This window comes from Drosophila willistoni, assembly GCF_018902025.1.
Source record: "Drosophila willistoni isolate 14030-0811.24 chromosome 2L unlocalized genomic scaffold, UCI_dwil_1.1 Seg168, whole genome shotgun sequence".
NCBI classification, from domain to species: domain Eukaryota; kingdom Metazoa; phylum Arthropoda; class Insecta; order Diptera; family Drosophilidae; genus Drosophila; species Drosophila willistoni.
The window spans coordinates 6,423,727-6,450,312 of record NW_025814047.1 but is presented as its reverse complement, the minus strand read 5'-3'; the positions used below and the strand labels follow the sequence as shown (position 1 = coordinate 6,450,312).

General features: G+C 34.2%; 3 protein-coding genes across 3 annotated transcripts in view; 2 read left to right on the top strand and 1 right to left on the bottom strand.

Moving 5' to 3' along the window:
• The window catches only part of LOC6640809 (death-associated protein kinase related), a 31,354-nt gene extending 20,874 nt beyond the window's left edge, over positions 1–10,480 (top strand). The window contains exons 2-9 of the mRNA XM_002063940.4: positions 472–562; positions 689–892; positions 3,994–4,231; positions 4,307–4,410; positions 5,175–5,327; positions 5,432–5,720; positions 6,449–6,626; positions 8,549–10,480. Coding sequence (XP_002063976.2) covers positions 472–562; positions 689–892; positions 3,994–4,231; positions 4,307–4,410; positions 5,175–5,327; positions 5,432–5,720; positions 6,449–6,626; positions 8,549–9,834 — 2,543 coding nt within the window. The 3' untranslated portion in view covers positions 9,835–10,480. The remainder of the gene's footprint in view (positions 1–471; positions 563–688; positions 893–3,993; positions 4,232–4,306; positions 4,411–5,174; positions 5,328–5,431; positions 5,721–6,448; positions 6,627–8,548) is intronic.
• A 1,523-nt stretch (positions 10,481–12,003) lies between these two features.
• Positions 12,004–15,714, bottom strand: LOC6640807 (cyclin-dependent kinase inhibitor 1). Its single transcript, XM_002063938.4, has 3 exons — positions 15,239–15,714; positions 14,769–15,169; positions 12,004–13,362 (listed from the first exon to the last, which is right to left on the bottom strand). The coding sequence occupies exons 1-3, from the start codon at positions 15,334–15,336 to the stop codon at positions 13,220–13,222; spliced, it is 642 nt and encodes a 213-aa protein (XP_002063974.1). The 5' UTR covers positions 15,337–15,714; the 3' UTR covers positions 12,004–13,219.
• A 3,497-nt stretch (positions 15,715–19,211) lies between these two features.
• LOC6640856 (serine-threonine kinase receptor-associated protein) lies at positions 19,212–20,779 on the top strand. Its single transcript, XM_002063937.3, has one exon. The coding sequence runs from the start codon at positions 19,307–19,309 to the stop codon at positions 20,639–20,641; it is 1,335 nt and encodes a 444-aa protein (XP_002063973.1). The 5' UTR covers positions 19,212–19,306; the 3' UTR covers positions 20,642–20,779.
• The last annotated feature ends 5,807 nt before the right edge of the window (positions 20,780–26,586 follow it).

Genomic DNA, 26,586 nt, shown 5'->3' with positions numbered 1-26,586 from the left:
ATTGTTTTCATGCATAAATTGAATTTATTTTGTAATAGAAGTAGATTTGAAATTTGTTAAGACTTTATCTTTAATACCGAATCATCAACGCATATTTATCTAAAAAAAAAAGAAATAGGACCATATATCGATTAGAAAAACAATTACCAGGCAGTCATAATTGAAATATAGTATACATATGCAGGTATTGTAATTCTATATAATTTTTACGAATCCTTTGTTATTAGCCACACTTAGTGCAAAGCTATTTTCCTACATTATAGTTAGTATATATTTTATTTTGTAGACTAAGCGTAACCCACTAGAAAAATGTATTTTTCCCTTATTAAAATAATTGATAGCTATTTGAGGAAAAGAGACTATTTGCAAACTTATAATTAATTTAATAATACGATTTGAATATTTATTATACAAAAGCCAAGAATAGAAAATTCACTACAATTTCTTCGTTTTTCCAATTGTCTTTCGCAGTACTCGAGCCAGCTTTTCCTATGCGCGATGTGACCATAAACCGTAATGTGGATGCCCATAAACTGTATGATGTACTGGGTGAGGTTGGACGGTGAGTGTCTAACTAATAAACACACACACACACACTTCACATTTATGAATATTACATTAACCGAATCCCAGTCAACTACAAGGAGAATCATGTTTGATTTGGACTAATCGAATTTCTTGTTTTTAGTGGAAAATTTGGTACAGTCTACAAGTGTCGAGATAAAACAAATGGCTTACAATTGGCAGCCAAATTTGTGCCAATACCCAAGAGGGAGGACAAAAGGAATGTGGAACGGGAGGTGGAAATAATGAATTCATTGCAACATCATCTCATTATACAATTGTATGCGGCATACGAATATCAGAAAATGATGTGCGTCGTTCTTGAACTGTAAGGATCCAAATCAAAATCAAAAACAAAAAAAAAACTATTCTTCTTCATTTTGTTTGTGTGTGCCTTTCAGTTAGTCTATATTTGTGTGTGTGTATGTTAACTCCTTTAACTTTCTTGCTAGTTTTATGTTGGTTTTTCTTTTTGTTGTTCTAACTTTGTTGTTGTGGGACAAAAGGGGACACACACACACACTTTTACAATACAATATCTTGCAATCAGTGGAAATGTGCATAAAATACGATTTACACGTACGCACATTATCGTAAAATAGTAAAACTCCAGCAAACACACACACACACACACAAACACACCCTCAAAACACAAAGAAACCTCACACCTATATAAGGAAACTTTTGCAAGTTTTCCTTTGTGTGTGACAAAGAAAAACCTTTAGCAACAGGTTTTAATGCGACAAATAAAGTTTGTTTCGTTTTTGTTCCATTTTTCTTTGCTCTTTCTTTAAGCATTTTTCTAATGAATATATTGAAATGGCCCCATAAAATTATTTGAAACAGGTGCTTAGTGCTTTCCTTTCCCCTGCACTCTTTCGACCTTGACCCAAAAAAAAATTACAACAATGGGCTCGGAATAATAGAAATTATGTTAACAAAACTCTTGCCTAGACAAAGTCTCTTTGTCAATTTGAATTAATTTGCCAACTCACAAAGAACTTTTATTGTTTTCTTTAGCAACAAAAGTTAATTGTTTACTTGCATAGTTTTATCCTCTTTACCCATTCTGTACTCCAATTCTCTCGCTTTCTCTCTCTCTCTGTCTCTCTATATCAGTCATTTAGTTTTGGTCTTTCTCTTTTTCTGTTTTTATGCATATTCAAAGTAGAAAATTCCTCGCAAAGTGAAATTGTTTGCACAATTTTTTTTGGTAAAGTACCCTGTACTTCAAAAGGGTAATTTGGGCTTAGAAAAAACTGTAATACCGTTAATACTCAATATTATCTTCAAGTTAGTTCTTAAGTTTGACTATCTTTAATATACTTATATACAGTGAGCCCAAAAAGTATTGGCACACTTAAAATTTTCACCTTTCATCCCATGCAAGTTTTGTTTTATTTGTCGGCACCCGAAAATAAAAATGCAATTCTGTATAATATGGTTTACATTATCTAATTCACAAATAAAAATTCATTTTCCTAGCATTTTTTTGCAGTTATGTTCTATAAACTAAAAAATTGGCACATGTTCACGCCAAAAAAGAAAGAAATTTATATGGAGAAAACAAAGTGCTCTTTTTGATGGTTTTTCAAATAACAGACTCAGTTGCTTTATGCTTTTATTTTTCTTATCATCCGTTTTCAACTCTAACCAAATTAAATTAAATGTCTACTTTACTTTGGTCTCTAAATATATTTATGTAGGACTGGGGTATTATCTTACGAATAAACACAGTCCCGGTTATAGTTTTATAATATTTTTATTTAATGTTAAGATAAGGTTTGATTTTTAGTTAATAGTAGATATAATTATAATTAATTGTTTAATGTCTTTTGGGTTTTCGTCGTGTGTACGTCTTACACTTTCGGCTTTTCGTCTTAAAACTTCGTCTTTTCGTCCTTAACTTCGTCTTCTTAATGCTTCTCTGTCTGACCGGCTTGCCAGATTGTTTTATGCTTTTATGAGTCAGCTGACTGAACTAGGGCTGGCTGAGTAGGATTGCCAGACCATTCCCACATTTATCCACTTGATTTCTATCTAATTATTTGCCTTTTAGACACTCATAAATCCTATGATCTTTTTAATTAGCAATTCCCAAATCTAAACCATCTTGAATATATTTGAAATCGATTTAGTTTCGAACACGATTCGAAAGCTAGCCAATCCTGTTAAATTCTTTGTCGCCCTTTATTTTTTCAAATGGTTAATTTGAGCTTAAAAGTACGAAGTTTTTTTTGTTCCTCATTTTTTGAAGCTGCAAAATTATTCTTCTAGGCTTCTATTATTCTTCGGAGTGAATCTAATAAGATTTTTAACCCTATCTATATTCATTTGTTTTTAGATTTCAAGACCCATTTTGCCTAATTACTAAATATTACATATTAATTTCGAAAACAAGTTAATAAGAAGGTAAAGAGTATAAAGAATGTTTTATATAGAATGCAACAATAGACAGAAGAACTTTGGTATAAGCCACATGATTCTGCCCTTTATCAAATCCCAAGATTGTTATACCCAATCCAGGATACCTCAATTGTCGTCCATTTAGCTAAAGCTTCTCAATTTCGTTGTTTTTCCATAATGGATTTATCTGCATTGTCAATGTTGTGTTATTGTGTGCTTTTACAATTTATGTCAAACATATTGATTTTCATATCAATAAAAACAAGAACAAAGAAAGTGGCGCCATATAAAATGCAAATAATCATCAGGTTACAACTTTAAAGAGCCTTTATCTCGGCAGCAGTTAAACAGATTGTCGCTGAAAATAAACGAAGCATTCTGTCTAAACTGTCAGAATGTACATAGTCACTGGTTTTTAGGCAAAGCCATATCCATTAGAATGGCTGGGAGGTGAAATATCCTCTTTTCATTTACCATTTTGCAGTCGTTTTGCAGTCATTCAGTGAGCAGGCAATCATACAAAATGGCCATATCAATTTTTAATTTAGTTGAAATCTGAGTGAAGCACATGAACTGACTAACTGCATACATAGATAGACACACTCATACATACATAAATGCAAATGTATTAGTAAAGGGTTTTCCCTTTGCTATCTATTTTCATTGTGTGAGAGCGGATGGATGAAATATGTTTTTTTTTTAAACCCCGAATGGGGTTTTATGCCAAAAGAGAAACATAATACCTTCAGTATTCCCCCTAACTATGTAGTACTTTATTGATTCAAAAAGTTTAGTTCATGTGCCTCAATCTCAATGGAATTGATGTTCATGTATTATCTGATTTTCGTTTGAACAATTCTTGTAAATAACATTTACTGGGGTAAGGTAAAGGGGGCCAACAGGTAAGAGAGACAAAAGTTCTTGTTTAATGTTTCTTGTTCAGCATGCTTAAACTTAATTATAAATTAATTTATGTTCAACTTTATCTCACAATTTTTCTTTTTAATTTCTTCTTCTCATTAGTATTGAAGGTGGCGAACTCTTTGATCGAGTGGTCGACGATGAATTTGTATTGACCGAACGCGTTTGTCGCGTTTTCATACGCCAATTATGCGAAGCCATGGCTTTTATTCATGGCAATGGCATTGTCCACTTGGATTTAAAACCAGAGAATATATTAGTCCTCACACAAAAAGGAAATCGCATCAAAATTATCGATTTCGGTTTGGCACGCAAATTTGATCCCGATAAGCGTCTAAGGGTATGACAGAAAGATTATAGATATTGACAAAAATATGATCTAGGAATTAATGTATTTATATTCTTTCGTTCTTAGGTACTCTTCGGTACACCAGAGTTTGTGGCACCAGAAGTTGTTAACTTTGACTGCATCTCATATGGCACAGATATGTGGAGTGTTGGTGTTATATGCTATGTGCTGTAAGTTTTATCAATTAATTTTATTACAAAAGAAAACTTATTGAAAGTAGGTTCCAGAAACATAAAGAAGCCAAGAATTTTTTCATCTTTAGGCTTGTCTTGAAGTCCTTTTAGTTTGTCTAGATATTCTATAACTTTGAGGGCTGAAAGGACATTGCAACAATTTAATTCACTTCTAAAATCCAATTGTAAGCATTCACTTCTAATTTCTGTTTCCAATCAGAATAAATAATAACAACCCCATTAAATATTACAGTCGAGTATGAAATATTGATTATGTCAGATTTTATTACATGCCGAAAAGTATGCTATGCTAAATAATAACTAAATAGTGGTGCAATCTTCACTGGCAATTTTAAATACCAAATGAGTCCTTTGAGTATACAAAATTTAATCAAAATATCTTCTTCACTTGCTCACTAATTAAAAATTTTGCGTGGCACTTGTAAAAGAAAAAAAGGAATGCAATCAAAAGTATTTGAAATGGTTAGAAGTACCTATATAGAATATTCCCAACTTGCCAAACAACAACTTCTGCTCCACTTCATAGCAAGGCGAGAAAATTTAATTTTGTTAATTAAGTGCCAGAAGCGGGTGTGCTTTTGGTTTCTCACTTGGTTGTTTTCTCTTGTCTCTCCTTTGTTTTAAATGCGTTTTTATTTATTTAACTTGTGTTGCTTTTACATTTCATGTTTATTGACTTTAACAACAACCACCGTGTCCACACACACACACACACACCCGTCTACATACACATACGACAGCATCTCAGGTTTGTCGCCATTCATGGGCGAGAACGACATTGAAACAATGTCAAATGTAACCATTGCTAAATACGATTTTGAGGATGAATGCTTTAATGGCATATCCCCGGAGTGTCTGGATTTCATAGCCAAGCTGCTGGTAAAAGACTTGAGGTGAGTTTCCCCTTGCCATTTTAATTACAAACCATCTCTAGTCATAACCGGGTGAACGTCTTTTAATCAACCAACCAACCAACCAACCTCAATTCTAACTGCAGCACACGAATGACTGCCGCCCAGTGTGTGGAACACAAATGGCTCCAACAGCGCCCAGCTGCAGGAACTGGAGTCACGCCCTTTGCCAAAGCAGGTGTCTCGAGTTCAGCATCGAAAACTCGCTTGAAATCAGAATCACCAGCCACAACAGTTGCCTCCGAGTCATCAGAGGATTCCACAGAAACAATTGAAGATGCCGAGGATGAGGATGATGTGGAGGATGAGGAGGTGGCAAATGTAACCACAGAGCATGACGATGAGCTAGCTAACTTGGACAGCTCTGTATTAGAGGTGAGTCAAACAAATGCATTAAATACAATATAAAATTCACTGAATCTTACGAGACACAATAAAATAAATATATACAAAAATCGCAAGTAAGGTGAAAATAAATAAAATTTCCAACTTAGAATTTTACAATAAGCAATAAAATTAATAAAATAGAAAACGAGGATCCGGGTTCGAATCCCAGGCTAGTGTATGGATGTAGTTTTCGTCTAAGCCGAAGGCCTTAGTTGCCAGTGCTTGTAAAATATAGTTAGGTTGATAGTTTACAACTATATCCTATACTTTAATTCAATACAATAAAATAGAAAAGAAATATAAATGGAATTTAATAACTATCAAAAAAATTAATGAAAAAAGAAGTGAAAAAAGAAAAATATAGAATAAAAAAGTAAACATTTAAAATAAATAAAATATGCCAACAAACTACGAAATACAAGTAAACAAAATAAGTAACTTAAATAACAATAAAATAAACAGAAAAAAATATATTTTGAAAACTTTTATGATGTAATGTAATCAAAAATAAAGAAATTAAAATCAAAATGACAACAATGTATATTTAATACATAAAGAATTTAAGCATTTAATATAATAAATTTTAATTGTTTCAATCTATTTAAAGTAAAATAAATATCATGTTTGTTCCTATACAATATTTGATATTTCTATAATTAAATTAACATTAAAAACAAATTAAACTTTAATATTGAAACATTTTCTTGTAATTTTAGAACAAAGAACTTGATGCCACAAAAGATAATCTTAAGAATTTCATTGTACGCTGGGAAACGCATCCAAATAGTCCGTACGTCTTTGATGTGGAAGGCAATGTGATTGCCCCATTGAGTGAGACCAGTTATCCGCATCCGCGACGCACACACGGGCCGGATAGCATGTCCTCATCCCGAGGTGAGTACTATCGCGGTGGCTCCCAGCGGCAACGTGACCGGCATGCTCTCATCCATGGCAAATGAGCGATGAGAGAGAGAGCATCATCCCCTCCAAAAAAAAAAAAATAAAAATCATCCACAACTACTGGATCTGCTCTATATATGTTATATATGTGTATATTTCACAACAAAAAACAAAAACTAATTCTTGTTTTTAACTTTTTCGAGTGTATGGAAAATAAGGTTGGCTCTGTGTCACTTTCTCTCTCTCCCTTTCTCTCGTTGACTTCTTTCTCTTTCTTTCTAACATGAAATCTATTTTATTTGTATAAACTTTTGTTTGCCTGTTTGTGAGAGAGAGAGGAAGTTGGCAAGCCAACTAGAACTGTTAATTATAAATGTTTAAGTAACTTAACTCTAGTAATAATAATTATCAATTAACCAAAAAAAAAAAAAATAATTTAGACACTGTGATAAAGACAGCCAATGACAAAGAAAACGAAAACAGAAACACAAATACAAATTGAGTACCAACCACAAAAATATATATACTTTAATTTTCGAAAAGCAATATCCAAAACAACACGATCTCTCTATCTATATCTCTACTCTCTTCTCTACTCTACTTCTTTTGAGTTAGAAATTAAATCCCCTAAGCCACCTCCATCCCACCTATCCATCCCAAAAAAAGATATATGTATTCCCCTCCTCCTTAAACCACCGTTGATACCCTAACCCCTAGTTCAGGTCTATATTGATCAACACACACAATTTCTGGTCTACCAGCCAGGTAAGCCTAAGAGAAATTCCATTCAATCATTTCCCAAAATTATGTTCCAATTCAAATTCAAAAACTCAATTCTCATTCTACTCATTGTTCTGTCTATCAGGAAGTTTGTTTCATTATCATTGAGTTGTATAAAATAGGAAAAGTATCTAACCTATCTAACCACTAATCAACTAACCACACTTTGTAACTAAACAACAACTAAAAACTAGGCAAATAGAAATGTTTTATAGATTGTTATATATAGAACATTTTGTAGGTCATAAAAGCTGAGAAAGAAGTTAGAGAATATGATAAAAGGCGGGGATTGAAGGATCTTTGCCCTCTAAATTATGCAATAATCTGTCCAAGAATTCACTTTTTAAAACATAGTATGTCCTGTGGATTAAAAGAAATAATCTGCGAATCTCAATTGATTTTAAATAATTTTGAAATTGCAGGAAAGTTATAAATTTGTTGAACATAGTGAATACTTTTCCAGCCTATTGCATACTTTACAAACTGATAACTGAAAATCTGATGCAGTTGATTTTTTTTTTCTTAATCATAACTTTTTTTTTTATTTTCCCTGTTCAGTTGCCTTTATTCACTTTCCAATCTCTAGCACATTAAGGTCAAATTTCGTTAGATTAGGCAATCAAACTAGCTTAATATCAAATATTAAAAGACCTTGGAAAAGTATAATAAGCCAAGAGTCTGTTTTATCTCCGAAAAATCTCTATCATGGTTTGCATAAGGAACGGTTCTATGTGTAGATTTTATGTCTAAGACTGGTCATTTTAAAATAGTAAATCGGTCTTCGAGATCGAAAGTTGATCAGTTTAGGTGACAAAATATCGACCTTGGAAAACGAAGTTTGTCTGATTTGTATCCTTGAATTTTGAATCGCCGTCCAATAATTAAGCCTTAAATTCGCCACTTTAATCAAAAAGGTGCTTGCAATTATCAACATCTTACCCACTTGCAATAATTTTCTATTCTATACAACTCTCTTCAGGTCATAAGGCATGAAATAATCATTATAAAAAATCTCTTGACTTTTTTGGCAATACAAAAACCCACCAGATAACTGGCCAGATCCAGACTAATCCTAACCTCTATGTTGAAACGTTGATTGTTGACGAATTCATCATTAAATGCAACTCTTTTTGCAGTTTGTTCGCCATCGCCATGCGAGTCTATAGCCACCCTGACCGATGATGAGAAAGGAGATGATGAGGAAGATGAATTGCGCCTACCTGAAGATGTTGAGACACGCAGTGCCGACAACGATAGTCCCAATTCAGTATCCACACCCATCAATGAGTCCAGGGAGAAACTCTTCCCCATGGTTGGAAGTTCGGGATCGGCCACGCCCACCCCGCAACATCTATTTAATGAGAATTTCGATGAGTTCTCGGGCAGCGAGACAACGGCCCAACAACAACGTAGCATGAAGAGCTATCTACATACATTCGATCGAAGAAATTCGGATACAACTTATCTACTGGGTCGCCGTAGCTCCGGGGAGCGTGTTAATCTGGCGGATGAGATTAAGAAACTATCAGATCATTTACTAATGCTAGCCGAGATCAATACAAAACTTGGAGATGCCAATAATAATAAGAATACTTCAGTAGCAGAGGCAACGACAAAGGGAACAGAAACGACAGGAGCAGGGGCAGGAGCAGGAGCTGGTAGTAGTAACACAAGATCTACGGAAATCAGTAAAGATGGCAATAAATGGACTAGCAAATCTTCGAGTAGCACCAGTTCGAGTCGTTTCACACCACGCGGTGGCATTCTCAATAGCTCCAGTACAAGTAGTCAGAGTCAAACTCATTATGATGATGGGGCAGGTAAAAAGAAGTCCAGTTCGATATCCATGCGTTTGCAGCAATCCATTGAGGAGACACCCAAGCTAAGCAATGGCAAGGATAGCAGCATCACCTCCAGTTGGACAAGCAAATCTCAAGTGCAAACACAGCGCAGTATATCCTCAGTGAGCACCATGAGCACCTCCAATATCAGAAGCACCAGCTCCAAAGTTACCTCCAGCAGCAGCAATAGCAACAGTCAACAACAACAACAACACCAATTCTCCTCAACATCCGTGGCCGAATCGGCCAGCAGTCGAAGGGCTAAGTTCAGAATCAATCAAATGAGCCGAGATGTACCCATTGGCCTGCCCGACACACATCAGACGGTGAATCTGGAGGAGGCAGCCAATACGACCAAAGATTGTCTGCTCCATCTGCTCGAAAAGTACAATGAGACTCGTATACGTAATCCAGTCGGAAGACATCAGAGCATCAGTGTCGATTGGCATGTTAGTGACAATTTGGAATATCGTTCCATGAGCTCCATCAATGCCTTTTTCCAGCGTCACAATAATACGGGAGGTGGACAGAATGTTAAGCACATACAAGCTCAGCTGGAGGAGAAGGCAACGGGGAAATAGTGGCCATGAAAGGGGCGAGAGACCATAAATGTGTATATATACTTACTATATCTATATGTATGTGTGTGTATAAGAAACTCTGATCAACTAATACAAAGATAAACTTGGCTAGTTAATGACAAAGATTAGTTTAAATTACCAAAGAATAAAAACTAAATTCGGTACTCCGAAGTTTTTAATACCCTTGCAGGGCTTTGATCTGGAAACGTATGTTTTTCTATACTTCTTGAAAAAAAAGCCAATAAATTTTTTAGCTGAATGCAATTCAGTGTAATTGAAAAATATTTGAACTAAGGTGAAAATGGACTTTAATTAAATGAAAGTGTCTGAAAAACCAAAGATTTATGTTATATTAGTTCTATCTGAGCAATTTGATCATATATTATGGAATAACTAGTATATAGAAATGTGAATCCTTTGACCTAATTGTTTCTATGACAGTTCTAAGATATATTTTCTTGATTAACAGAGAAAAGTTTATTATAAATCAAACTGACTGAAAGTCTAGTCCATAAAGAAACAATTAGACAACTGGTTAGGCTGTTAATTCCTATCCAAAATTAATATATATACTTTAAGGAATGAAAAATGCCCTCATTTCATCTATCTACAATTCTCTCCGCTGTGCAAGGGTATGCAAAAAAGTATACAAATTATGTTGCATATGAATTAAAACATTAAAATTATTTATGTAATTGTTGTAAGAAAGTAAATAAAATGATATTAAATTATTGAAAATAAATTATTAATAAAAATATTTGAAAAAATTGAAATAAGAAATTCAATTAATATTTTAGAAGTCGTAAGTTTTGATTAAATTAGTTTCGATACTTAGGAAAGCAATTTCATTTAAATCAAATACAACCAGAGAGTCGGGGTTAACGGGATATCGTTTGATATACATACATACATATAGTCGCTCGATCTTGATAAAATTGGAGTCATTAACAGCTGTATTAGTAATCGCATCAAAAGTGAAGAAGGTGTTGATAAAAGTTACTATTTTTCAGCAATCGTTTCTACGGAAGCTTTATGATATAGTCAACCTATCTTGGTAAAGTATAGCAGTCATTAAAACATGTTTTAAACTGCCAAATATTTATTTTGTATATTGTATGACAATCGAGTCAAAAGTAACCTAGTTATTAATAAAAGTCATTGTTTTCGACCGATCGTTCCTATATTCAGTTATTAATGCGTACATTAAAGTTTAACTTTTATATCAATAACATAGAAAATAACATAGTTATTTAGAAAAGTCACTCTTATTGCCTTGCCCTTTTCTATAGTAGCTATATCAAATAGTGGTCCGATCCAGCTGAATCCCAGATATACAGCCCGTGCAGTATATAGAAGCTTTCATAAAATGCCTCTTTAGATTTAAATGATCCAGACGGAAAGACATGGCTATATGAACTCGTTCTATCGTGGTGGTATATACTTTTATAAAATGTAAATGCTTCCGTCTTTGAGTTGCATATATCCGATTTTTAAAGGTATCCAAAACGGATAAAGTGCAACATTACGGTTATCTTTACTAAATTTCTAAAAAAGTTTCGTCGTTATACAATCTTTATAGTAAGAGTTTCGCATCGGTTACTTTTTAAAGTTTAGTGTCGACTGTTTATTACCATAAATTTGTGACAAAACAGAGTTCAAATGTTTATTCTCAAGAAATCATATTGAAAACCCACCAGAGAATGTATAAATATTATTTCGGTTACCATTTTTTCAATCAATTACAATTTGTGGGTTAGCATAATCAAAAAATCAATATAAATTCTCTTTAGTACAGGCGACTAAGAAAAAACTCAAAACAATTTATTTAAAGGAAATGGAAAAACAAAAAAATATAATTATACAATCATAATGCTACAGATACATATATATGTATATATATATATCACTAACTATATTCTACAACAAAATGAAATAATTAATATTTAACAAAAACAAAGAGCAAAATTAAGCAAAGATTTATGAAATCATATTAAAATCAAACAAAAAAAATAAATTTTGGGGGGAAATTATTGAAAAAATTACAAACAATGTTCGACTCCCCCCTCGTTTCTTTCCCCTGTAAACAGACAAAACATGTCATAACATTAGGTTTAGGTATATATTTTTCGTTTTGTTTTTCATGATATTTTTCGGATTTTTTTCGTTTTCTTTTTTCTTTTCCTTTTTTTGTGTATATTTTTGTGTTTTTTTTTATTATTGAAGTGCATTGAGTTGGTTTGTATAATTTGCGTATTATACAATTTTTATGTGGGTGTATATATATAAATATTAGAAGAGAATACTTTGGATTTTGTTCTTAGTTAAATACTTAAATAAACTAATTTTAATTCTAATTTTATGCATATATATATCTATAATAGGATATATGTATAGATATATATATGTATATAGGCTCAGCCTATGTTTAATTCTAAGATTTTGTACATGATAGTTCAAAGAGAAAGAAGTGCTCAAAAAAACATTTTGTTCGAAAGCAAATTATAAAAATTTAAATGCATTTAACAAATTTTATGTAATTTTGGCCAGTTTAAAAATAATGGCCAAAAGTACAGAAATTAGTTGAATAAATTTTAACAAATCGCTTTTCACACTGGTCGTATTAATTAAGGAAAAAAAATTCCTTACATTTAAAGTTTAAATACAAAGAAAATCAAAATCATGAAAATAAAATATCTAATAATCTTCATGATTTTCCTTCTTTCTTTTTTGTGTTTTTTTTCGAAATTTTTAACAAAAGTCACAAGAGCTCTAATTAGAACTCAAATGAGATTGTCATTTTTTCTTGAGATAAATTTTCTCAAAAAGTTTTTACGTTTTTGCAAAAATTTATCACTTACAAAATTATGTTATTCATGGTTTCGTTTTAGTTTTTTGTTTAAAAGTTAATTTCATGGTTCTAAAGTTGAAATTTTGACTCCACGGAAAGGTCTTTTCTTTTAAGATTTAAAGGTTTTTGTTTTGTGTTTTAAGAACTAATCACTTAGTATATGGCATTTCTCACTAGAGAAATCGAAAAAAGTTTTCAGTTTTATATCGATTTTTCACTTAGATTTAGCTAACTTAATAAGGGGTGTTCGTTTTGTATTAGACTGGTTAAGTGTTAGTTTTATCTATATTCTATATATTTATATAGTAATATTCGCAACTTTCGCCCTTGCACTGCACATTAGAAACAGAAATGTGTGTAGAGAACTTTGAAATTGAAATCTTTTCTGTAGCAGCATTTGTGAAAAAAATGTTTAACCAAAAAAAAATGGAAAATAAACTATATAGTTATATATATATATGGGTGTATAAAAGTATAAGTAAGATTATAGAAATTGCTGATTTTTGTTTTGTGTTTGGGTGAAATTCAATATTTTGTTCAATTGTGTCGTGGACGCTTCAGCATGCCAGCCATAATTGCTGTGGAGGAAGTGGAGGAGGTTGGTGAACTGCTACGCAGGCGTTTGGCAGGCGTTAGTTTTTTGGGCGCTTGAATCAGACGTTTACGTTCCTTCATGAATTCTGCAAATAACAATAAAAATGAAAAACCATATTAATTACATGAAATGAAATGAAATTGGTAAATCAAAGTCAGCTGCAGTAGAACCTACTTCCTGTGTCATTCATTCATTCATCCCCTACTATGATGACCTAGGTCATTGATATCCAACTACTACCTAGAGAAAAAGAAAGAAAACTAAAAGGGAACAGCAGGCGCCGCCTGGTTTTTGCACATTTTATGGCACGTGTCTGGCCGCAGTTCGAGGGTTTGAGGGTTGCAATCATATCCTAAGGGTAGCAAATGCCAGACAGAAGCCAGACGGTTAGAGTGCCTGAGATCTCTCAGGTAAGCAAGTGAAAGCAAGAGGTGAAACTTCAAATGTAGCAAATACACTTGGAGAAATTTCAGAGCAGTTAACTCTTTTTGAGATGATTGTGTAGCTAAAATATGGTTTTAGTTAATTTTTTGAGTACAATAGGCTCATTATTTTTACTAAAACAAGATTTATGTTAAGTTCTTATCCAAATCTCTAACGTTTTCTTGAAAAAGTATTGATCCAAAGAAGCTTATATGAGATCATTGAAACATATTCGAAGTTTTTAAAGCAGTTTTGAGCTTTCAATTGAGCAAAACTTGATGTATTTTAAGGTAAAAGGCTCTAAATCTTTCTTGGATATTGAAATTGAAACAGTTTCAAAACTAATACTTGGGTTCTGAAGCGGGAATTAAGTGTATTTCTTTTACTTTTTCTTGCAGTGCAGGTAACTTGCATAAATTACACGCCCTATAGGGTTTCTTTCAATGACAGCAAAGTCAAACCAAGCCAAGCTAAGGCACGACAAGCCACACTGGTCATTTGGCCAATGCGGGTGCATACATTATGATCACCAGAACGAACAAACACTTCTCTTTTTTTATATTTTGAAATATAATTATTTCTAAAAAATAAAACGCACAGAGCACACAATCAGAGAGGGAGGTTTTTGATAAGACTCGCGTAGGTTCCCTCCCCATTGTATAAAATTTACATGGTGGTGCATTCTTTCATTTATTCATTCATTCAGCAGCTTTCTCTAATGAGGTCAGAGCCACAGATGTTGTAGAGAACCAGATGCAGATGCTCGTATGGGAGTAAAAACCCGCATGCAATTGATTTGATCAATCAACCCCCAACTAGAGACAGCTGCGGACAGACTGCTTTTTGAGAGTTTCTTTTCTTTCTTTTTTTTTTTGTGGTGATCGAGGTGATCCCTACAAATACAAAACCCACACACTAATTATATATAATTTGTGCGCTTAACTCCTTAGCAACGCCCACACACAACAAAACGGAGAACTTTATGGGAAACTAATATGTGCAATCAAGCCTGACCCTGGGAATGGTCTGGCATGGTTAACCATAAACAACCCTTCGAGCAAGACTCACCTGTGATTTTTAACTGCCTCTTGCGTTGGCCAGTCGAACTCCTCCTTGGGGAACTTCTTAAATTGCTGGTAGGCAAACGTAGCGGCGACTCATCCTGTGAGTCATAGCAGGAATCATTGTCCGTTTGTGATTCCATCGACGAATTGATACCAAAATGCTCACGTTCGGCACGTTCATTCATCAGCAGATCCATATCACTGGAGGGATCCTCTGCACGTGGTCGGACATGAGCAGCACGGGTAAGGGTATACATTTCGGGAGCAAAGCTAGACTCTTGAAAGCTGACACGTTCCCAAACGAAATGTGTCTTCTCTGGCACTACTGGGCAACCGGAACGGAAATCGAAACCCCATTTTTGGGTGGCCAACTCCTGATGCCGTTCAAGTTCAGCACCAAAGGGTCTAAATGGGGCAGAGAAGAATGGTCAAAACTATTTCGATATTTGGGATTTTTATTAATTTTTCACTTACGTTTTGTTCTCTGGCAGTTGATTTGTCTTAGCCGAACCGAAAAGATCGCGTTTAATGCGATTCAATTGGCGAACTGGTGCACAAGTTGCACTAACCATGATTGCAACTTTATTTGTGGGTGAAGGGGGGCAACTGGGTGAGACTGTATCTCGTTTTCGTTTTGGTCGTCTTTTCTGTTTTGTTTGGCTGTACGACGCAGTTTTCACGTCTCTGCTTTCGACACTTGTTTGGCACAAGAAACCCAAAACGAAATGTCAAAATTTTGGCGCCAAAATGTTGTCTCCAACACACTCAGACACACAAACACACAGATATCGGTCTCCACGAGCTTTGGAGCTTGCTATTAGATGGAGTGAGTGAGAGCGAGAATGTCGTGTGTGTGTGTGTGTGTGTGGGAGAGAGCGTATTGAGTGAGCGAGCGAGCGAACGAGTGTTTGTGTGTGTTGTGTGGCAATAATACACTTTTCTCGTTTCTTTTTTGTTGTTTGTCTGTTTCTTTTTTGTGTATAAAAGTGAAATGAAATTGTTGCAATTGTTGTTTATTTGTTATCAACTTCAAAACGAAACACAGCAGAAAATTCTTTAAATCTTTATTTCTCTTTCAGCACGTAGTTTTCCAATTGTCTCTTGTGTGTCTTTTCACTCCTTTTCACTGTCACTCAAAACATGCGAGTAGCTCTGATTAGAGCTACAAAGAATATTATGCACAAATTATTATAAATAATTTTAAAAATTTATAACTTTTATTTCGTTAATTTTTTGCAAACTTTTAATTCTGATGTCGTTTTGTTTGGGTTTTATTTATTTATTTTGTATTTTGTTGTAGATTGTTAGGCGCCCTGCGCATTGCGAATGCGCTTGCTTGTTGTACTTGAACGTCTCACGACGAACTCACTCAGCAGACTAAAAACTCAGCGAAGAGCCAGAGCAAAAGCAAATGTCAAACAACCACCGTTTTGCCAGGGCATCGTCGCTAACGTCGGTTCCTTGGCATAGCAACCCTCGTATTTGAAAACGAAACGAACGAACGAGCGAATGAAACAACAACGAAAAACATAAAAAAAAGAACTGATCAAGGAGCACTATCAGGGTATAAGAGTCCTTTGGCTACTTGATCAAAGTGCAGTCGAGAGATATTGAATACCTTTTAAGACTTGGATCTATGCCAGAAAATACTGTTAGATATTAATGAGAATGTAGGAGAAGAAGATCAATAGATGTGAAAAGATAATAGTATATAATACTATAGGAACTTAAGTTATATATGCTTCGTATTGATTCATTATTATTCTGTTTTTGAATAATAATAATGTTCTGTATGTCTGTTATACACTTGATATTTAACTAATTAGTAACTATTCAAAAAGCGCCTTGAATTGACTTTAAATCCTTTAAATGGATAATTTTGTTTTTAGTTCTTAGTTAAAATTTTAAATATTAATTCTGAAACTTTTACTTTTAATATTCCATATTCTACTCACTTTCTGCTCAGAAAACATGGTAAAAGAGGAGAAAGGCCATGCATCAAAACGAGTTAAGAGTTAAGAAAAAGTGCATTCCGCGGTCGACTTGAATGGCATTCGATTGCATTTTGTTGTTGCTTGCTTTGGGATGGAGCTGTACTTTTGCTCTGCGCGGATGGGTAGATAAAAATATATGTATATATTTTTTGTTGGCTTCGGTTTGTTTAACATGAAACTGGATTTTTTTTTGGTGCACTCGGAGATAGAACGAAAGAGATAGATAATGAAAGAGACAGAAACCAAACGGGAGGGAGAGGTGTGTCTGCGTGTGTGGATGGAAATGGGGATTTAGGGCAACTGCATACAGAATTTCACTTTCCTATTGTATCTTGGGGGGGCAGACACAATGTGCTCTCCCTTATGTGGGGCAAACGAAGCAGGAAAGAAGAACTCCAAAAATAGATTCATTTATTTGAAGAACAGATTTAGGCATTCGAATTGAAATAGAACTACATTTAAAAGTCAGACTTATGGATTAGAAAATAAAAATTTCGTTTCAACTTTTCCACATGGGAAACTGGAAACTGAAAAATCTTTTAAGATTTCAAGATCATTTTATTTTCTCTCAAGTTGAGAACTGAAAAACTTCTATTATAAATGTAATTGTATTTCAACATTTTAAAATATCAGTGATCACTAAGAAGGAATTGTATTTCAGATATTGTAGAACCAATATTAGCTACATTTAACAATTGGGATAGAAAATGTTTTTCAATATATTTTCTTTTTTTTTATTGGTTTTTGTATTTCAGATATTCTAAACCCAATATTAATAAGTTACGTATCCAAAAACTTTTCTACAGATCTAATATTTCAAAATACATCATTAATGAAAATTTCATAAATATTTAAAAATGAAAATTTCATAAAATCTGATTGTGAGATAAAATCTGATGACATTTTCTTTAGTTTAGAATCAGTTTTGTTTTCATTTTCCAATACAAAAATCATCTTAGCGTTGTTCCCAGCATAAACTTCCTTTTGAAATTTCTAAAACTTTTATGATTTATCATTACTTTGGCTTTAGAAAGAAAACTTACCATCCAAAAAAGTTTTTCCATCTTTTCATAGTTTTTTCCCACCTCTATTTATGTGCAAAATCGTAAAAAATTAAATTACCTTACCAAAATCAATAAAATACGATTTATATTGTTTGCACAAATGCAATTAAAAAACACAAAAAAAATACAGAAAAACAGAAAAACTGTGAAGAATAGAATAGAAAACTGAAAAAGTCACAGCTAAAGACATCATTTGCTTTGTACCTTTGGCACTTGAGAAAAAAAAAATAAAGGAAAAACCTCTTGCATTTTCCACAAAAAAAAAAAAATGCCTTGCCCCTAGAGTGCAATCACCCCGACAGAGCGAGAGAGAGATCGGTTCGATTAGGCAGCAGCATCGTTGCCCTTCCCCTTGTGGTCTCTATGGGACACACCCTCCTCAAGAAAACAACAAAAAAATGAAACGTAAATTTACACACTTTTTAACAAATTTGAGAATTTCTGCCCGCGTTGAGTTGCAGTCAGGCTTGAAACATAAACAACTCAAGACATCATTCGGGAAAGGGTATGGAGGGTAGGGGGAGGAGGGCAATGAAAAGAGTTCGTGATCCTTTTAAGTAATTTCCTTTCTACAGGATATCCTGGAATGGATATGTTCAGGCATCCTGGGGGTTGTCCCCTGTGTAAACACACGGAAAAAAGGCGTCACAAAAGAGGTGAAAAACTCATGTATTTCAAGTGCCCATCATTCGTCTCTAAGCCTTTTATAAGGGCAAAATGCCACGATGCGACGTGTGCGGGTATTAGATAATCGATTTCTAAAAAAAAAGCTAACAAATGCTGGCTTTAAATTGATATCTTTTTTTTTTTTCTTGACAATAATTATTACAAGTAAAGCCATGGGATCTTAATTTTCTATGGGGCCCAACGCCTCTTGAAATGTTTAAGTAAATATTATCTGTGAAGTGTTATATTGAAGGTCATGATCTAGAAATTTTCGTTATCTTATGTTAGTCCGCCCCCTCGTCGTGTCTGCATAAAATATACGTTACACTCATTTGAAATGCAATACCAATGCCTCTTATCGCCGCACCATGAAAAAAAAAGAACAAAAATCAACAGAAAACCACCCGTCTTAGATATGATATACTCTTACTACCCCACGCTGACTGATCAGAGACAATATGCCACGTGTGTTCCATCTAGCATGACCAAGTTTTAGTAACGTATGCAACGATATTTACCATATAACTTATATAGTTGTTACGGTTTGGCCCCCGTAAGAAAATTGCCATAAAATTGCTTTTTTTTCGCTCACGAACTGTGACCGCAAGGACTTGGTTCTTAGTCCTGGCAGGTGCGCTATGGTTAAGGAAATGAATTTATTAACCACCTGAATGAAAATATAAATAAAACCCAGGTGGTGGAAAACTTGTCAAAATGTATAAACAATATTTTTATTTTAATCACAGAGCTACAATACAAAATTCATTAAATCATCTACAACTTTTATAGGAAGAACATCTTTTATTAAAACCATTATAATGGATGACCAACAGACGAGTCAACTCCCCATATACTGTGGTGGATTAAGTGCCGGAGTGCTGGATATTTCATATAGTAAAATATGTGAATCGGGTTACTATTTGGCCATGGGTTATCAGAAGGGCTCAGCCTCAATATATAAAGGTGCCACGGGTGACCATATCCTAACATGTGAGGGTCATAAGGATGACATTCTTGGTGTCTCATTGAATGATAAGGGGACTCTCATGCTCACTGGCAGTGATGATAAAACGGCACGTCTCTGGAATGCCCAGGATGGGAGTTTAATTAAAAAATTTCGACAACCTACACCAGTAAGTTCGGTGTCTTTTGATATGCCATCGAAGACATTTGCAATTGGCCATCTAGATGCTAATCCAGCTATATCGGTCTATGATATTGAACATCTAAGTAAACATCCTTTGGTTGAGCTCAGAGGTCATTCTCGTGGCATTCGTAACATCAGTTTCTGTAAGACCGATTCATGCATCATGTCATCGTCTTATGATCGCTCCGTACGCATGTGGGATTTGCGTAGTGGCAAGGAAACAAATTCAATATTTCTACCACATCATGCCAAGTCATTGGAAATGTGCGCCGATAATGAAACATTGACCATATGTTATGGTAGCAGCGTTGTCTTTGTGAATGTGGAACGTTTCGAGGTGCTCGAACAACGTAAAATGCTCGTCAAGTTGGAAGGTGCATCCTTGCATCCAGAGAAGAGTACATTTGTCTGTTGCTCGGCCTATTATATCTATAGGTATGACTATGCCAAAGGCGAATTGCTAAATGGCTTTAAAGCTCATGATGATTATATACGTTGTATAAAGTACAGTCCGGATGGTGAAAAGTATGCCTGTTGTACGAGTCAAGGTTATGTAATGCTGTGGCCGCAAATCATACACGAGCCTGACGAAGAGGAATCCAATGTGAGCCTAGAAGTCGCCTATGAGGAGGGAGAGAATCGCGATCTGGATATGGAGGATTTTTCTGATGCACCTTTAAGCGGTGAAGAATCGATGGAGAATTCGACGTTTGCATCAGGAGACTCATATGTTGAGTATGTAGAAGAATATGAAGAGGAAGAGGGGGACTCATCTGAACAATATGACCTTGAGGAGATTGATGACGAAGAGAGCGAGTATGAAGAACAGGTCGAGCATGAGGTGGAGAATCAGAACGCGGAGGACCATGAACTGACGGAGTCTACTGGAACAGAGCATCATGATCCCGATTTGAATGAAGAGGAATATGTCCCGAACTATGATAATATACGGATTGATGATTCTGAACTTGATTACACTATGTTTGATCAGGAGCACGATTATTAATGGAAAAGCAACTGTACCTGTTCTTTTGCATCACGTGTTTTGTGTTGATTCATTTTGTTTTTCTTAACTTCTTTTATTTTGTGTGTGTTTCTCCTTTCAATAATTATAAAATTTCGGTATGTCGTTCACACAAAGACATTTAGATACCCTTTACTTTCAATGGCTCTCATTACCTACTGTCCAAACATTTCATATTGCAGCCTAGACATTAACCTAGTGAAAAAACAGAAAATTTACAAGTTAATACATTTCCAGCTTACTTTAGCGAGTATCCAATATAGCCCACATCAATTTGAAGGGTATTTGAAATAAAAAAGGGTCATGCATTTGATCTTGGGCTCTTTTCTCTAATAAATTTGTTTGCCTTCCTCGTCGTCGTCGTCGTCTTCGTCTGTCGTGATTGTGATTGAAAACCCCAAGGAATCTATCTATCTACCTGCGCTTGGGTAATAACCTGTTTTCTTATTTTATTTCATTTTATCCGTGGCTGCGCATTTTATTGAAGATTTCGTTAGAGAGAAGAAAAGGATCTGTACTTTGATGTTTGATCGTATCGTGGTATGGTTCTTTTATATGGCATTTCTCACCAATCAGAGTCATAAATGCAGTTTTATTTCGTATGTATCCAAAGTGAATTTTTTTCTTTGGGTATTGTTGGGGTAGTTAAGCTGTTAGTCAAGGCAAATATAGATAGATACATTTATTGCAGCCTCGGCTAAATGGGGAGCAAACAGAATCTCTCCCTCTCTCTCTGACTGACCTATCTCAAGAGAGAATTGTCAACTTCTTGACTTTATTTGTTTGCTTTTTCTTATTTATTCTCCTTTCCCCGACTCTCTTCTCTAAAAATACGTTTTTCCATAAATATTTATATTTTTCTCCCCCATCCTTCGTTACCGGTAGACAGATAAAACGAGTTTTTCCTGCCAACAAAAAAAGAAGAAAACACGTTTTCCACGCGTTTACCAGGAATAGAGGAACCTTTTCACACAACCTCAAAAGTCAAGGCTCTCTGTGTATGTGTCTCCTTTGCCTCTGTGTGTTTATCTAGTGACTATCCGATATACAAATTGAAACTGAGTTGTCATTGCTTGTGGTTGAAACAAGTGCGTTTCATTTTTGTCCAATGATTGATGATGAATTTTTGTGTTTTTCTTTTTTTGCGCACAGTAGCCATAAGGATCAGTAAAAGGATTTACTTTAACCGGTAGCCAGTAAAAATATTTGCATAAAAATAACCCATCAATAATCCCTAGAATGAACCGAAAAAAAACTGACCGCAATAATTTGTCCCACAGAGAGAGATAGAGAGATATAGCACCCTGTTTGAGGTAAGAAAATCCATTTATAAATGTCCTGATCTTAAGATATTCTCATTGGTAATATTAATGATCGGTCATTTGTCCAAAGATCAAAATGGTTTCGTAAAGGGCAATGAAAAATGATTTGAAACACTCTCAACAGGGGACAAGGACTTTCTAATAGCGATTTGTTTTGTCATTTAAAAGAAAATCTAGGCTAGATTGAGATAGTATCTTAAATGTACTATGTGTTTTGATTTATTGCCAATTCAGTTGGTTTTAAAATATTGAAAAGTTTTGAGGTTTTGAAAATAATTGAAGAAAAGTTGTTACATTTACTTACTTTACTATAACATTCTTGGGCAATATTTCTAGGATTCTTAGCTATAATCATAGGTGACATAAAGATAAAGGTTAGATCTCGTGAAACCAAATCATAATTAGGAAATTGGGAATTCATTTTACAATATTTTATATGAGAATGGGGATAACTTAGACCAAATATATGTAGAATTTGTTAAACGTCATTCCTTTGGCAATATATGTATAGTACAATTTTCCAGAAGAGATATGTCGTTACCCCAAGACATTATTATAACAATTTGTCAAAATGTCCAATCATTCAAATTTAGCCCGAAAAAAATGTATACATTTATCAATTTTTCAATGGGGAGTTTGTTGAAAAGAAAAAAAGTATACAGACATAATAACTTTGTTTTATTTACAGAATTAAAACAAAAAGAACTAAAGTACTAACAATAAGATCTAGAAAATCCTCTGGATTTTAGACTGGATTGGATTTCTCGAAAAGGTTAGTAATTGACTTAACCTATAAAACAACTGATGAAGAGGGTCCTAAGTCTTTTGTGTTTATCAGGAACAAAATTTTTGAATATACAACATTGTTAGATATAAGAATAGTTAATCTACTATTATTTAATTAACAAATCTGAAGGGAATCCATCCACTAACTAATTTGGGGCCAAGGTAATTCAATTATATAAGAAAGCAGTAATTAAGTATATTTTGATAATATTAATTTTATAATTTCTGCGCTTTTGTGATCGTCTTATAAGTCCAAAGATTATAAAAGAAATATGTGAAAATATCTAAAAATCAAAAAACTAAAAGCATATATAGAAGTATTTTCAAATTCAGCTGAGTAGAATTAACTTTAAGATATTCAATTTTAAGCCCCTTAAAATGATTTTCAAGCCCCCTATTTCCATTTTTTTTTTATTTTTGGCGGACGAGCCAAACAAACAAATGTCGAACAAAAGCGAGAGAAGGCCCATAACCCAGAACCTTATATGCCTCGTACTCAAACGAAAAGCCATAACAAAACGGCAGCAGACTTCATTTTTACTTTGCTTGGCTTGGCTTTGCTTTGGCACTTTTAATTTAATAAAAAGCACACATCCTAAGGCCCTCATTTTCATCCTGCAGAGCTTCAATTCTATCCAGAGCAGTTCTCCTTTGCTCTGTGCTCTGTCATCACTTGTTAATCTCACTTAAACGTTTCAGCGGATATTATATGGCGCAAACTGATTTCTCCTTTACGTTTACGTTTTCGTTTTCTTTCTTTTTTTTCTTTTGGCAAACAGACGAGAAAAGGCAAGATAGCAAACTACTCGTAACTTTTTCGGCATGATATTAGCAGAACAGGAGGAGCATCAGGTATACCAAAAGGGACGAAGGCATAATGTATATTAAATGCACTCTCAAGCAAGTAGAGATTCAATTCATATTTCAAAACGTAACACAAAAGAAATTTAAGCAGAGTGCTGACTTTGCCCTCCAGTGAAGGCGCGTGTCCTGGCTACAAGATGACACCTGTGCACACACCCACACACACATACACATACACACATACAGTGAATCTTTCAACACCTTTTGGCAATCTGTTCTCTGACTTCCACTTTCCTACCATGTACCTGAGCCAATTGTCGGTGCCCTTTTAGCAGGAGGAACAGGAGCCAACCGCAAGACTAACACAAACATTGCCGCAGCAATTGACTCGATTTCACTTTCACAAAGGACCACAAGGAACTCCATTGTGTGTGAGTGTATGTGTGTGCGTGTGTGGGTGTGCCTCTCAAGGAGAGAAAATGAAATTTGTCGCTGCTTTTGGCTAAGGGGAAATTAAACGGATATCCTTAAGAGCTTCACTTGACAATGCAATGAGATAACAAAATTTGCCTCAAGATCCTGTCACATGCTAATTAGATGCAAAATTTCGCTAAAAAGAATCCCAAGTAAATAGAGATCAGAGTTCATTCACTTCACTTTTCACTCTCCATTGACCCACAAAAAATCAATGAGTTTATGCAAACAATATATAGGCCTAACCAAATGTCATTAGTCAAAATGTACCCATATTTGAACTCTGACCAAAATCCGTAAGAAAAAAAGAAGGTAAAAATAATGGCAATTTCTATAAAAATTTGCTTGTAAATAGTCTAGGCAAACCGCAACCCCTCGAGAAAGGTGAAAATTGCAAGATGCCAATCTCTCTCATACCCACTCTCTTTAGAAAGGTAGAAAGAAAGCTGATATCCGAATCCTGGGCTGTCGATCAACCCTCCGTTTTTGAAATAAATGCAGTTTTTGGCAATCCCAAAAATGGCATAAACAATCTCATTGTGCGCACTCGAATCAAATGATGTGTGAGATATCAATTGTCAAATTGACAATAGAAATTGACAGATCGGTGTATCTCTAACGTACGTTCTTCCCTTACCCATTCTCCTTGCCGTTTTTGTGTAATAAAATTAGAAGTTTATTGATTTGTCTTGACACATTTGGCAGACTCACACGCAACAGAGGACCCACTCTCTCTGACTACGTACCCAAAGAAAAAAAGGCATCTGTCTATGGATTGATAGTCTACTTTCATATTAACAATGGGAGGGAGGAGTGGCTGTTACCTTCATCGTCTTCTATTTTGTCTACCCCTTGCTGTTTTTCGATTTTTCGCTCCTTTTTTTCGCGCTCCGCTTTTGATTGTTCTATAAAAATTATCTGCAATTACATATAAAAATTTCGCGTTAACTCATAAAATATTCAACTTTATGACCGACCTGTAAATATTTTGATGGCCCATGGGCTACAAAATACATTTTCACATTTTCTTTCATTTTTTCTTTCATTTCCGCTGACTCTGCACGACAACGTTTTGCTTACTTTCTGTTTTCTTACTCTTTTTTGCTTTTTTAGATTATTGAAAAAGGAAAAAATCCATCATTAATAGCATGAATTGCATTTATTTCTATATATTTTCTTTAGACTAATTATTATTAATGCTTTTTCAACTGACCCACCACAGAATGACGAGATGCATCGCTTTGAATGACTGTTGATAGATGTTTTGAGGGTTCGTCCTACAAAATGCGGGAATATTTGTGACTGGAGCGCAGGAAATTTGAAATGGTAAACTGAAATGATGAGAGTTTTAATAATATAACCAACTACATTAAGTACTAACTCATTGTGTAAAGTTTCCCAGAGATCCCTAATGTTTTTAGACCAAATGTTGCTTGATTACTTTAGATACAATTTTGTATTCAGAAATTCAAATATTCTTTTCAAATTTGATGCACTAATGCTAACCGTTATAATTTATTTTTATTTGTTAAATTGGAAATGCAAATAGTACTGTAAATTATATTGAAAAAGATTTAAAATATGCCGTGAACATCTTGAAATAGATGTATAGCATCTAAAAGTATATTTGGGTATAAGCTAAATATGTATTTCTACTAGAAATTTGCTAGTATATAGTTCGTCTTAGTTTTTCCAAAACCTTCCAAATCTTCTACTTCTTAAGTAATCTGCGATAATTTTGCTAATATTATTCACAATTAATAAGTTTATAAGTTTATGAAGTGATAAGTAAAGTATAAGTCAACTTAAAAAAGTAAGTTGTTCAAATATTAAAATTAAAAAATTAACAAGAAACCATTTAAATCTTTTAAATTTGTTCTTAAAATTTTTACTGTGGTGAAATTAGAAATACACTACAGACGTATATTTTACATATGTATATATCTTTGAAAATAGAAAAGCGCATCTTTTTTTGAAGCGCATATTTCTACAAAAGTATGCAGTACAAGTAAGAAGATTGAAATTTTTATTGAGATTGTTTAAATCTTTTAGCATTCTTTAGCACAATCAAAAAACATCTATCTAATCTATCTATTAATCTAAATAAGAAGCTTATTTATTCGAACTAAAAATTACTTAATTTCTCCACAATAAAATCATGAGTCATTGTAAAGGCATTGCGAAATTATCATCATTGAATTCCTCAACCAACTTTCTTTCACATTTTCTTGCCTGCTAGCAGAAAAAGGATTTCGATCAACTATTCTTGTTATAGTCTCACCTCAGCCAGTTTTGTTTCCCATCAACTTCATGTGGCCCTCTCTCCTTGCATAAGGGTAATCTTGAATCGTGTAAGCATCATGTAAGCCTCGACTAAATTATGCACAAGCCATTGTACTACATCATCATCATCTTGAGCACAACTCAAGTGATCAATCGAAAAGAATTTTGACAGTAAAAGAACACGGACAGAGAAAGTGCGAGAGGAGTTTGTACCAGTTTCAAAATTCGCTATGCCTGTCGCATCTTTTTCGCTTTATT

Bases quoted from the DNA above. Each gene is read 5' to 3' on its own strand.
- LOC6640856 (XM_002063937.3), top strand. From the start codon at position 19,307: ATGGATGACCAACAGACGAGTCAACTCCCCATATACTGTGGTGGATTA.
- LOC6640807 (XM_002063938.4), bottom strand. From the start codon at position 15,336: ATGGTTAGTGCAACTTGTGCACCAGTTCGCCAATTGAATCGCATTAAA. The intron at 15,170-15,238 runs GTAAGTGAAAAA...TGCCCCATTTAG, and splicing joins CAACTGCCAGAGAACAAAAC to ACCCTTTGGTGCTGAACTTG. The intron at 13,363-14,768 runs GTGAGTCTTGCT...TGTTATTTGCAG, and splicing joins GAGGCAGTTAAAAATCACAG to AATTCATGAAGGAACGTAAA.